Source organism: Equus asinus, chromosome 9, assembly GCF_041296235.1.
Source record: "Equus asinus isolate D_3611 breed Donkey chromosome 9, EquAss-T2T_v2, whole genome shotgun sequence".
Taxonomy (NCBI): Eukaryota; Metazoa; Chordata; class Mammalia; order Perissodactyla; family Equidae; genus Equus; species Equus asinus.
Genome location: NC_091798.1, coordinates 96,905,410 through 96,917,500, shown reverse-complemented (window position 1 = coordinate 96,917,500; position 12,091 = coordinate 96,905,410). Strand labels below are relative to the sequence as shown.

At 59.7% G+C, this 12,091-nt stretch overlaps 2 protein-coding genes across 7 annotated transcripts in view; one reads left to right on the top strand and one right to left on the bottom strand.

Annotated features, from left to right (window-relative positions):
• Positions 1–4,100: 4,100 nt before the first annotated feature.
• JMJD4 (jumonji domain containing 4) lies at positions 4,101–9,965 on the bottom strand. Of its 3 annotated transcripts, XM_070518031.1 has the most exons (7): positions 9,857–9,965; positions 9,313–9,704; positions 8,472–8,637; positions 6,370–6,495; positions 5,759–6,026; positions 5,070–5,216; positions 4,101–4,496 (listed from the first exon to the last, which is right to left on the bottom strand). In XM_070518031.1, exons 2-7 carry the CDS (start codon positions 9,575–9,577, stop codon positions 4,194–4,196), a joined length of 1,275 nt encoding a protein of 424 aa, XP_070374132.1. In that variant the 5' UTR covers positions 9,578–9,704; positions 9,857–9,965; the 3' UTR covers positions 4,101–4,193. The 3 variants fall into 3 exon arrangements, with proteins under 3 accessions (XP_070374132.1, XP_014682171.2, XP_070374133.1); XM_014826685.3 differs by lacking the exon at positions 9,857–9,965 and having other exon boundaries at positions 9,313–9,825; XM_070518032.1 differs by lacking the exon at positions 9,857–9,965 and having other exon boundaries at positions 5,759–5,940; positions 6,370–6,533; positions 9,313–9,715.
• SNAP47 (synaptosome associated protein 47) overlaps positions 9,868–12,091 on the top strand; it is a 53,014-nt gene continuing 50,790 nt past the window's right edge. Inside the window, exon 1 of one of the 4 annotated variants that reach the window (XM_044778106.2) lies at positions 9,868–10,165. In XM_044778106.2, coding sequence (XP_044634041.1) covers positions 10,040–10,165 — 126 coding nt within the window. In that variant the 5' untranslated portion in view covers positions 9,868–10,039. The remainder of the gene's footprint in view (positions 10,166–12,091) is intronic. The other 3 variants (XM_044778105.2, XM_044778108.2, XM_044778107.2) reach the window with 3 other exon arrangements.

The following is a 12,091-nucleotide window of genomic DNA, read 5'->3' as shown; positions in this document are numbered from 1 at the left end:
TGGGGTGGGGCTGTGGGGCCACGGTGGGCACCTCCACCTGGGGCTTCCTCTGACTCTGCTGTCCTCCCACCTTCTCCTGGCACCAGTTCAAGACTGGGCAGGTGGTGCTGTCCTGAGTTTCTTTCTGATTTAGTTGTTTGAGTCAGTCTCACTAAAGGTTAGTCCATTTTTTCAGAGAAACAGCTTTTGGGTTGCTGATTTTCTCTATTGCTGTTCTGCTGTCTGACATTCATCTATGCTCTGATATTTCTCAGGTTTACTTGGCTCATTTTCTAGTTCACAAAGAGCATCCTCTAACTGACCTGTGGCAATAGCCAGCCTCAGGACTGCCATCTCCAGGGTGTGACTGGCTGGGTAAACATTTACCGACTGGAGTGGCCTGGGACACCTCTGGATTGGTTTCACCACTGGACCCCTCTTCTCGCTCGGCATGACGCCTGACCACTGGCAGGCTTACCTGGACTCCCGCAGAATGCCTGCTGCTCCCTGGGAGCCAGAGGACCAGCTGACTTCAGCTGAGCAGTGCTGATGTGCGGCATGGTGGCTGCCTGCTGTCAGGCACTGCCCTAGCACACTTCGCTCTTCCTCTGCAGGTACGGGTCACTGCCAACTGTCCCCAGGCACCCGGAGCACCTGCCCACCCACTGGCTCTGACTGAAGCTCTCTCCTCGTGTCCATAGCACCTGCTCATGACCCTCCTAGGGGTTCTGGCCCTGCCTCCCAGCCCTGTAGCCTTTCTCAGGCTAGATAGAATCTCAGATCCCATCAAGAACAACTAGAGTGAGTATCTTGCCAACCCTCTCCCCACCCCTCCCCTAGGAGAGGAGAAATCCCCTTCACACACGTCTCTCTCCACCGGGTGAGTAAGGAGGGGCCGGCTGAGTCCCACTGACATTCTCTCGTGCCACTGCCAGGGCCAGGCACCAAGGGCTTTAGGAAACCACAAGGGGTGGGGCCGGTGGGAAGGCAAGATTTTGGAGGTGGTGAGAGAGTGAATTTTTGTATAAAAGATTTTAAAAAATTACTGATTGGGACAATATTTGTTGTAAATAGCAAAGGCTACACTTGAATATGATCTTAAAATCCTCTTTCTACTATAGCCTGGGAGTTGTGGTTTTGTTCTTTCACTTCCTGTGTTGAAATGAGACACAGACTCTCTCGTTCCTCATCCAATAAGAAGTCCTGCAGGGTCATCCATTTATTTTAGGGAGAAGTGGGAAGGGCCAGCCACCCTCTGCTGCTGAAGGACACGCCCAAGTCCCCCTGACTCAGAGAACATGTGTGCTTCAGCATCATTGAACCAGACAAGGAGCTGAGACAGTGCTCCAGAATCCTGGGACCCAGAGGTTAGAGGTACTTTCACAGACAGAGCAACCAGCGCTGAAGCATGGGTGTCTTTCACAGTGACACTTGCCAGGACCTCCTCCTGGCCCAGGACAGTGGCTGCCTTCACACTCTGGAGGAAGAGGGAGCATCTTCTGCTGCTTTTGCTGAGGTATCTTTTGACCACCAATCGGGAAACCGTAGTTTCTAAGATCAAACTCTGGAGTCCCATCAGCCCTACGTGGGGAAAACTGCAAAACATAAGAGCATACAGTGTGGAGGACAAGGTCAGAGGAAGGGGATCTGCAGACGGGCTGAGGTGGGCAGGACTTTCCATTCTCAGTCCCCTGGGCCCAGACCCAGATGCGATCCTCCTGGGACCCTGTCTCTGACCTCATAATTCCTTTTCCTGCTTACTTCTTATCCAGAGGAAAGGCTTGTGATGGAGTTTAGGGCTACAGCTGGGCATCACTCCATGAGCATTCCTGCTGCCCACGACGAGGATTTCCAGCTGCCCTGCAATGCCTTGTACAATTGCTTTCACCGAGATGGCCCAGATGGCCCCCAGCACCCCGTGGTCACTCCTCTCCAGCTGGGGCTGAATGTCACGGGGCGGGAAGGGCTGAGAGGCAGCCTGCTGGGCAGGGAGGAGGGCACCATCAGGACTAATGACCACGGGCAGTGGACACAGCCTTATCAGTCAAATACTGGAATGCTTCCAGGCGGGGAGAGGGGACACACACTGCCTGGAGCTCAAACGCCCTCCCAGGACCCCTAGTTCAGGAACCAAAGGGCTAGCACTAGGCACAGCCCCCAGCCCGCATCCTGCTCGGTGTTTTCAACATCCCAAGTATATGGTCTGTAAAGGCAAGAGCAAGACGAATCATGGGGAGATTCTGAGTTGTTCCCCTCCTCCCCGATGGCTACAAGTGTCACCCAGACACACAGCAGGGTTCACCTCTGCTGGGCCCAGAGGGACTGTGCAAGGAGATACTGTTGAATGCAAGTGGGCGTGCAAGAAGTGGATAGGACGGAGGGAAATGGAACAAGTGGTGCTTGGATCACATGTTGACTGTGAAATAGGTAACTGATGGCTTAGCGGGTGGTGCAGAATTATTGTGCAAAGAAAGAGTGATGAATTGGCAGTGTGCAAAGAATGGTTATTGATTTGCAGAGTGTGCAAGAACTATCAAACGGCACACAACAGCTATGCAGGAGGGAAGCTGGAAGGAGAATAGTGAAGAGTTGTTGCCAACCTGGCCCCAGTGTGTTCAGAGCCACTGTGGCACAGTGGGGGCACAACACTGTTGAACAGCACACAGTGGGTGCGAGAGACGAGAGTCTGACGGTGAGCAGGGGAGGAGCAATGGTCAAATGCAGCAGGTGTGCTGAAGTGAAAGCTAGATGGAGCAAAATGCACCTGCATAGATTGGTTGTTGAATTGCACATGGCGAGTGTGTAAATAGTGACTTTGGATGGCAAATAACAGGTGTGCAAAGTGTGAAGCTGGAGAATGACGTCAACACTGGCTGTTGAACTATATATACAGCAAGTCTGCAAGGAGTGACTAAATGGCCGAGCAGGCATGCAAATAATGGAATTTGGACAGCACAGGACGTGCGACAGGGTGGCTGCTGAATAACCCAGATAGCGTGCAGAGCAGTTTAGTCACACAGCATGCCCAGACAGTGGCTCAAACACTCAGGGAAGTATGGAAGAGCGACTGAGGAACGGCAGTGTGTGGGGCAGGCGTAGAAGCTGAAGGTGCAGCATAAGTGCATGAGAAGGCAACTACTCAGGGAGGCGCTTCCGAATGTTGGAGGCACTGGGTGGGGCAGAGTAGCTGCTGGATCTCAGAGAACATGTGGGGAGGGATGACAACAGCCAGTTGTATGTGCCAACTTGGCCAGGCCATGGCGCCCAGCTGTTTGGTTGATGCCAGTCTTTATGTTGCTGTGAAGGCATTTTTTGATGTGATTAACATTTAACTTGTCAGACTTTGAGTAGAGCAGACTGCCTCCCATGATGTAGGTGAGCCTCATCCAACCAGCTGAAGGTCTTAAGAGCAAGGACTGAGGTTTCCCAAAGCAGCAGCAATTCTGCCTCTAGACCACATATAGATACCCTGCCTGAATGTCCAGCCTTTGGACCCAAGACTGCACATCAGCTCTTCCCTGGGTCTCCAGCCTGCCCTGCAGATGTCACACTCATCAGCTCCCAACATCCCTCTCTACATGAAGCCTATTGGTTTCATTCCTCTGGAGAACACTAAAACCACGACCACTGAGTGGCAGTGGGTGTGCAAGGAGTGGAAACTGGATGGTGCAGATAAGTGTACAAAGTTTAAAAAATAGAACACTGTGCAATGATTGATTTTTGCCTGGCACAGAGGAGATGTGCAAGGTTTGGAAGCTGGATGGGGCAGGATGAGTGTGTGAAGTGTGGTTGTCGAATCAAACACTGCTTGCAAAGTCACTCTGGATGGCCAAGAGCGGGTGTGGCCATCCCAACTCCTGAGTCCCCAGCATGCTCCCCGAGCTTCCTGACCACAGGTCTGACTCGCCAACACCTTGCCACCCACCCCCTCGCTGGAGCCAGAGCTCCCAGTCCTGGCGGGGCCTCACGGGGACGAGGGGCCTGGATCCTCTGGACAGGGCTCCGGGTCCTGAGGATGCCAATGGGAGCCAGGACAGTATCAGAGGCCCTAAGAACAGGAACTGTGCCTGGGATACTGAGGTGACAAGGCTCAACAGACAGGGGACACGTCTCAGACCACATGGGAGGACAGAGCTTTATTTCCAGAAAGGGCCCTGGAGCAGGTGCCTTGCGGGTCCCATCAGGATGTGTCCTGCTGGCCCTGGCGGCATGCACTAGAGGGACACGGTGGCGGCGATGACCTCCTCCAGCTGTTGCAGGAGCTCCTCCGGCCGCGGTGAGAACGTGCTAGTGTCCACTCTCTGGAAGTCGGGGTGGGCCACCACGGACGCCAGCACCTCAGCAATCCGCCCGACGTCAAAAGCCGCCTGCTGGGGGCCCAACCCAGCACCCTCACCGCCTCCCACTTCCCCAGGGCCCGTCCCCTTCGTCAGAAGGTGGAGCCTCCTCTCAGCGATGACTTTGAGGAAGTGGTAAAATTCTGTGAAATTGATCCCAGAGCAGGACCTCATGATGACCTGGCCAGAGAGGGGCAGCCAGTGAGCTGCTGCTCACATGCAGCTCCAGGAGAGTTCTGCTAGCCGTGGACCGAGTGCAGGCTACGAAGGATGCAGGCTGTGAAGGACACAGCCCAGCCCTCGAGGATGGAGACCAAGACACAGGAGGCAGCAGCGAGGACAGGTCTGAGCTCCGCAGCCTAGACGCCCCTGAATGGGCCTCACATAGGCAGCCAGCATGCCACCGGCAGCCAGCATGCCACCAACGCTGCAGCCTGGCCTATGGGCCACACCCTCCCCCAGCTACAGGCTGAGCAGGGGCCACCCCACACCCTCCCCCGAGACTGCAGGCTATGCAGGGGCCACCCCACACCCTCCCCCGAGACTGCAGGCTATGCAGGGGCCACCCCACACCCTCCCCCGAGACTGCAGGCTATGCAGGGGCCACCCCACACCCTCCCCCGAGACTGCAGGCTATGCTGAGGGCCACCCCACACCCTCCCCCAGCTGTAGGTTACGCTGGGCCACCCGCACTCTCCCCTAGCTGTGGCTCTGGCCCTGGTGAGCCCCTCCCTGCTGCCCAGGTTGCCCCACCTGGCAGTGGTGGTGCCAGTCGGGCATGGTGTCCTTCCACTGGATGACCTCCTGCTGTACAGCACAGAGCTCCTGCTGCAGGAAGTGCCACATGTTGGCCAGGTTACAGCCGTTGACCCAGTTGTGGTTGATGGAGATGGTGTCCTCCTGTAAGGGGCAGGGCACAGGCTGTCCCCGTGAGCCCACAGCAGGCACCGTCCCCCCTCCCATCCTGAGGTCCCCCTAGGCCTCCAATAGGGGCCAGGAGGGAAGTGGAGCAGGGCTGGGTCATCTGAGCCCACAGCTAACCCAGATCGGGGTTTCCTGAGGGTCTGGGACAACCCCACTGTGTGAGGACCCCTTGCCCCCTCTGTCTAGGAAAGCAACACAGGAGGGAGGCAAACCGGGGCTGGGGCCTCAGCAGTGCTAGACGCAAGAACCAAGAGGCCCACACAGGACCAGCCAGTGTGGCCCACCCCACCCCACAGCCAGGCCCTCCCAGAGGAACACCCTGCCTCCTGTGAGATCAGGAGCAGGGCATGGCCTTCTCTGTGCAAGAAGCCGACTAGGAAGGCGGCGAGGGAGAGGCCCACCGGGCAGCCTGAGGGGCACAGGCAAATGGGGTCAGGGCCACCTGGGGGCCCTGCGGCTTGTCTCCTGGGCCTGCCTGGGTCAGGTCATGGGTGAGGGGCAGGGAGTGCCCACCCTACCAGGTTGTGAACTTGGTGGTGCCACCCGCTGGGCACAAAGACCATCTCGCCTGCCTCTTGCGTGACCTCCAGTGGCGGGCCACAGAGATGGCGCGTGGGGTACAGGCGGCTGTCAAGGAGTGCAGGGGAGGTCACGTCGTAGGGCAGGCCGCCGTGGCAGTCCCGCAGGGCTTCCTCTTGTCCTGGCGGGAAGAAGAACCACTTTTTTCTCCCGCAGATGTTGACGGACCAGCTGAAGGAGCGGAAGATGTCAGCGTGGAACGGCGACCTGCGCAAGAGCTCCCGTTGGTGCCTCGTGGCTTGGGGGCAGGCTCTGCTCCTTCTGAAGAGGTAGCTGCGCCCAGAGGCCTAAGGTCCCCAGATATCACAAGTGGCCTATGAGCCAGGTGGGCAGGCCAAACCTCCCCCAGTCCAGAATGCCGGGCTGGAGGTACTCGGGCTCTGGGTGGGGCCACGGAGCAAATATAGGAAGTGAGCTTGGAAATGCCAGGCCTGGCACCGACTCCGTGGCCCGGCTCATGGGTCTCCCGGGGGATCTGGGCACCAGCAGGAAGGCCCAGGAGTGATGGGGACAGCACGTAGGACAGGGGCGGGAGCAGTCAGGCAGTTACCAGGTGCCAGCGGGCCCCATGTAGACAAAGCGGTAATCATCCACGTCCAGGGCGTCCCAGTACTCATTGAGCCAGTCGGACGAGAAGTACACGGGTACAGTGAACACGTCTTCCGCCGAGGAGTCCCTTGGGAGAGTGAGCGGCACGAGGCTGCAGCAGGAGTGCTGCGAGCCCACATCCCAGCACGAGCACCACGCCGCAAACACAGGAGATGTCAGGACAGTTTTGGAACATGAGTGACCCTGAGCTGCCTTCTGGAGCCAGTACCAACTGCTGGCTGAATGGGGCCACCTCGGACCACTCAGTCCCAGTCCAGTCACTGGATGACCACAGCCCTGAGACCCCAGCTGAGCCCCACCCAAAGGACAGAACCAGACCAGAGCAGATGGAACGGCCCGGGGTGCTGTGACACAGCCTAGGCAACCCACACAGGAAGCGACCCAGACGCCATGGCCTCTCTCATGCCAGTTCCAGGACTTCAGCCTCTGGTTGAACTGGGCCCCTAAATGCACCATCGGCATCATGCTGGCTCCCCAAATTCGTGAGTCTCTTACCTGTTTTCACCACAACATGGACCTCTGCCAAGTGGACACAAAGCCACAGGCCCCAGCAGAATGGCCCTGTATGCTGAGACCCTTCCACCCCCATCTCTCAAGCACTCACTCCCACGGTCCATTCCCACAACCCAAACACAGAGCATACTAAACCAGCCCAAGGAGAAGGCAGCTCTACTGACAACACGCTGGAACAAGGCCCTGGACCCCACACCACTCCTGGTCAGAGGCCAGGACAGAGGAGAGCACAGTCCCAACAGCACCAAACCACTCACAGTTCCCCAAAAGCCAGGCCGTTCTGCTGCTGCTGTGCCTCTGTGTGCCGACAGGCTCCTACTTATCCTTCAAAACCCTGCTCAGACACAACGTCTCATGGCTACCACTGCCTGTCTGACCTAGGCCTTCCTCCGTTCTTTCTATTTTTAAGGTTATCAGGGAAAACACAGGACACTCAGTCTAACTGGATCTCAAGCCAACAATGAACAAATTCCAGGACAAGTATGCCCTGTGCAAGACTTAGGACATACTTATACCAAAAGAACCACTTGTGCTTATCTGAAGCCCAAATCCACAGTGCATGAGTGCTGGGGTCTGTGTGTCCCCAAGGGTCAAGACCAGCGTCTGGTGGCGTCTGATTCCCGGTCCACCGGCCAGCTCTCTGTGCCCAAGAAGAGCACTGTGGGAGCGCCAAGGGCACGCTGTGAGCGGGCCTGTGCATCTCCTGCCCTTCAGGACTGGTCTTGGGGATCACAGGGGCTGAATTCTAGCCTCGTTTTACCTCTGTGAGCCTTCATCTCCACATCAGAAAACAAGAATCCAGTGGTCCACCCATTCGTCCAACGTTAACTAAGTACCTCCTCCATGCCAGGACCTGAGCCAGCTGCTGGGGTCTGACTATGACCCCTCTCTGCCTGTGAGAAGCACATACCTGGGCAGGGGAGATGGACGAAAAACCTGAGAACCACCTCACAGAGCGGGAGCGCCTGCCAGAGCAAGGTGCTTCCCAGGGCAGCAGCAGCCAAGCCCCAAGTGGAAGGAGGGTGTGGCAGGTGGGGCCGCCCGGGAACAGCCTTGGTAAAGAGCTACTGTTGCTCATCAGGGACAGAGATTGTACCCAGCACACAGTCCCGCTGGAAAGACCTGCCCGACCTCAGCAAGCCTGGCAGCCGGGTGCAGGACTCGAGGCGGGGCAGCCAGTCAGGAGGCAGCCACAGCCGAGGATGAGATCAGGCCTGACCTGGAGAAGTGGTGCTGCAGAGGAGAGGCTAGTCTGGGGCGTCCAAGAGGATGGCAAACGCCAGGTGCTGCCCATTAGACATCATGAGCCACCAGCTCTGGGCAAACCTGACAAAGAAGAGGTGGTGACTACAGCCCACCTGGCTCTGCGAGGCCCACACTGCTCACAGTGGCCCACTCGTGCAGCTGTCCCAGAGGGCCACCGTCGAGAGAATGAAATCCCACTGTGCAGAAGAGGGCAGGTCCCAACACGGACTCAGAGGCCCCACTGGGCAGAGAGCTCCTGCGTGTGCAGGCTGGAGGGCTCTTTACCTGCACAGGTGCCAGTCTTTGAGATAGAGGCAGCCGCGGGAAGAGGAGTAGTCCCCTTGGATATACTCTCTCCAGTAGCTGATGTAGTCTCGGAGGAGCATGTGTTCTTTGGGGTTCGAGTTGTACTCCTGGACCCCGCAGTTCGCGACAGGTACGACCACGTCTCCTGAAACGAGAGGGTCAGGCAGAGAATGTCTGTCCTCTGGACCCTGTTCCCCTTCAACTCACTGCCGCACATCTGCGGGCGAGTTCCGCTCCCACCCTGCTCCGGGATCCGGGATACGGGATCCGGGATCCGGGACCCTGCCCTCTGCTCCCCGACCCTGGCTCTCTCGTCACCGCCCTCCGCGCTCCAACCCGGGATCCGCTCGCGCGCGCCCTCCACGGTCTCACCCGGGCCCCTCGTCCCCGCCCTCCGCGGTGCGACCCGGGCCCCCTCGCGCGCGTCCCCCGCGGTCCGACACGGGCCCCTTGCGCGCGCCCTCCGCGGTCTCACCCGGGCCCCCTCGCGCGCGCCTTCGGCGGTCCGACACGGGCCCTAGCGCGCGCCCCCCGCGATCTCACCCGGGCCCCTCGTCCCCTCCCTCCGCGGTCCGACAAGGGCCCCTCGCGCGCGCCCTCCGCGGTCTCACCCAGGCCCCCTCGCGCGCGCCCTCCGCGGTCCGACACGGGCCCCCGCGCGCGGCCCCCGCGGTCTCACCCGGGCCCCTCGTCCCCGCCCTCCGCGGTCCGACACGGGCCCCCTCGCACGCGCCCTCCGCGATCCGACCCGGACCCACTCGCGCGCGCCCTCCGCGGTCCCACCCGGGCCCCTCGTCTCCGCCTGCGGGCCCGTCCTCACCGTAGTGCCGAAGCAGGTACTCAAAGTCGGGCTTCCCGCCCGGCGTCACCCAGTGGCTCCTGCTGCCCCAGCCCTCAGTGAAGGCGCTGGAGAAAACGCACGGCTCGTTGGGCAGCAGGTAGCCCTTGACGAAGTCCGCGTAGGAAAAGGCGTCTGGCCTCTCGATGAAGTCCACGCGGTCCGGGGTCCGGCCGACCCTGCCGGGGAGACGCCCCCGGAGGCCTCGGAAGTGGCTCTCCGCGAACACGCGCGTCTCCCTGTCCATCCCGGCCCGGGGCTGCGGGGCCGCCGGGGGGCGGGCGGCGTCGCCGTGGTCGGGGGTCGGCCGCGGACGGAGGGTCGCCGGGGTCGGGGGGTCCCGGGGTCGGGGGTCGGCCGCGGACGCAGGGTTGCTGGGGTAGGGGGAGTCGGGGGTCAGCCGGGGTCGGGGGGTCGGCCGCCGACGGAGGGCCCAGCGCCGCGGCCCGGCTAGGACCCGGGACCCGGTGTCCGGACTCCCACTTGCTCGTTCTTTAAACTGGGAGATGGAAAAGGAAGCACTTACTAAAACTACTTCCGGCGCAGACGCTGTGGGCACCGGCTGCTCACAGCCCCTCGCCGGCCGCGCAAACACCGCGAGGCATAGGCGCTCAGGACCCGGGTCAGCCCCCGCAGCCGAGCGGAACCAAGAGCCCGCGGGCCGAGTTCCTGCCCGAGGCCGAACCGCGGCGCGCCGGGCCCTGGGCGCATGCGCGCAGCCCGCTGCGGCCCGCCCACGGCGCCTCCGACCCGGCTCCGCGTCCGCCCGGCGTCGGAGTCTGTCAGACGGCGTGGGACCGCTTCTCGCCGTCCTCCGGCCTCCCCAGCGACTCAGGTAAGCGGCTAGACCTGAGCCCAAAGCCCTTCTGGCCCTCCGTTGGCACAGTGCTGTCCGCCGCTGCGGCCACAGTGAAGACCCCGCCTCTTCCCGGTGCCCCCGGGACGGGGAAGGTGGTGGGGTGTGGGCTGGGCTGACAGACAAGCGCACGGGCCCCGGGGTGGACCTGGGGGGATGCCGGCCGCCTAGGAGGATGCTGGGAATCTAGAGGAGACACTAGGGGCCTAGGGAGATGACGGCGACCTGGAGGGGATGGTGGGGACCTCGGGGGATGATGGAGACCTGGAGGGAATGGTGGGGACTGAAGTGGACGGTGGGAATCTAGGGGGATGGTGAGGAACTGGAGGGGATGGTGGGGGCCTAGGGACATGGTAGAGACCTGGAGGGGATGATGGATACCTAAGGGGATGGGGGGGGGGGGCCTAGGGGGTGTTGAGGACTTTGAGGGGATGGGGGGAATAGGGAGGGCTTGAAGTGAAGGTGTGGGGGATCAAGGGTGGGGATTTAAAGCTGTGCACACCAGTGCCCTGAAATGGGGGACGTCTGGGTGGGAACGTGGGTTGGGGTGCTCCGTCAGGATCTCAGCGTGTCTGAGGAATAAACGTTCTGCCAGCACAAACCAACCCACGTCAGCAAGGAAGGAAGGGAGACAGATTTGTTACTGTGTGAGCTTGGCAGAGCACATGCACTAGGGAGTCTGCAAGAGAGTGCAGAGTTGGACAGAGCTTCACACAGCTCACACATAGCTGAGCAGAAGAAAGAACAGTTAGGACCTCTCGTTTCCTTGAGGGAAAATAGGTACACCTGCGTAGTCTGCACCTGGTGAGAGACACTTGACCCCGTCTGGGGTCTGTGTTTACAGCTCTGAGTTGGCAGGGCGTGCCTGTGCTTTGTGAAATCTGGACACTGGGTTTATCCCATTCTTGACCAAAGGGGACGCCCTAGCAGAAGGGGAGGGGAGGCTGGCTCTGCTTTATTTTTTTGAGGAAGACCAGCCTAAGCTAACATCCATCACCAATCCTCCTCTTTTGCTGAGGACGACTGGTCCTGAGCTAACATCTACTGCCAATCCTCCTGTTTTTGCTGAGGAAGACTGGCCGTCAGCTAATATCCACCGCCAATCCTTCTCTTTTTGCTGAGGAAGACTGGCCCTGAGCTAACGTCTGTGCCCATGTTCCTCTACTTTACATGCGGGGTGCCGGCCACAGCATGGCTTGACAAGCAGTGCGTAGGTCCATGCCCAGGATCTAAACCAGCAAACCACAGGTCGCTAAAGCAGAACACTCGAACCTAACCACTGCACCACTGGGCTGGCCCCTGACTCCCTTTTTTTTTTTTAAAGATTTTTTTATTTTTTCCTTTTTCTCCCCAAAGCGCCCCGGTACATAGTTGTATATTCTTCGTTGTGGGTCTTTCTAGTTGTGGCATGTGGGATGCTGCCTCAGCGTGGTCTGATGAGCAGTGCCATGTCCGCGCCCAGGATTCGAACCAACGAAACACTGGGCCGCCTGCAGCGGAGCGCGCGAACTTAACCACTCGGCCACGGGGCCAGCCCCCTGACTCCCCTTTTTAAACCATTGAAAGTGTAACCTTGTTTACCCACCGGTGGGGTAAGGAGGTTCTCGGGATGTAGGGTCCTCAGCTTCAGAGGGGAACTTGAGGGGCAGCTCTTCCCTGGGGGTGTGAAGCTTACCCAGGAGGACAGGGAGGACCAGCAGTGGGCAGAGGGAGAGGGGGAAGGACTAGGAGGACAGTGCGGCCCACGGAGAGATGGGATAGGTGGTGGGGAGTTGGTTGTGGCCAGTGGAGCAGGGTGAGGGGCTGTGTGGTTCTGGGTGCGCTGTGCTGCCTTCACAGTCGGCCTCCTTGTGCCTTGTGTGGTCAAGGTACGGAGTTCTTCAGTGGGCCAGTGTATGACAGGAA